The 691-nt window shown below is 44.7% G+C and overlaps 1 protein-coding gene across 1 annotated transcript in view; it reads right to left on the bottom strand.

The window, feature by feature from the left end:
- Nucleotides 1–282: 282 nt before the first annotated feature.
- Nucleotides 283–691, bottom strand: part of LOC104951640 (putative methyltransferase NSUN7) — a 6,243-nt gene continuing 5,834 nt past the window's right edge. Inside the window, exon 7 of the mRNA XM_010778350.1 lies at nt 283–460. Within this exon, the coding sequence (XP_010776652.1) occupies nt 283–460 (178 nt within the window). The remainder of the gene's footprint in view (nt 461–691) is intronic.

Here is a 691-nt window from a genome sequence, read left to right as displayed (position 1 = left end):
TGTGTGTGTGTGTGTGTGTGTGTGTGTGTGTGTGTGTGTGTGTGTGTGTGTGTGTGTGTGTGTGTGTGTGTGTGTGTGTGTGTGTGTGTGTGTGTGCGCACTCAGAAAGCACAGCCGACAGACCTCCCTCCCAGCAGACAGACAGTAAAATAATGCAGCCTCAGCACTTCTAGAAGGTCTCGTCGCCAAACACACACACACACACACACACACACACACACACACACACACCCTCTGTTCCCCCTCAACCTGCTAACATAACCTTGCCCTCTACTTCTCTCACTATTTTCCCATCAGTCTCCACATGTTCCCCCCTCTCTCTCTTTCTCTCTCTCTCACCTGTCGGGACAGTCGTGCGATGAAGCAGCCATTGGTGAACTGTGACGTTTCGAGCCTAAAGAACTTTGATTCTGTTGTGTCTCCTGACTGGGAGTCATCGCTGAAAATCGGACCGTTTACCCTGAGAGACAGAAAATAGAGGATGAAAGAGACTAAAAGATGCTATGCGATATAACATATATACATATATTCTGAGAAGTTTAACTGTAAGAATGGGAGTATTGAACACTTTATTCAGTAGTGTGAGGATATTATACCAACAAAACCAAATACAGGACATGTATTATTAAAACTGAGGTACAGTATGTGGCAACTTCAATATGTTGTGTTTTCAGGCATATGGTGACATTTT

Source organism: Notothenia coriiceps, unplaced genomic scaffold (genome assembly GCF_000735185.1).
Source record: "Notothenia coriiceps isolate Sejong01 unplaced genomic scaffold, NC01 NC01_scaffold00019000, whole genome shotgun sequence".
In the NCBI taxonomy this organism is placed as follows: Eukaryota; Metazoa; Chordata; class Actinopteri; order Perciformes; family Nototheniidae; genus Notothenia; species Notothenia coriiceps.
Note: the sequence above shows the minus strand (reverse complement) of the source record. Positions and strands in the feature narration are given on the sequence as shown.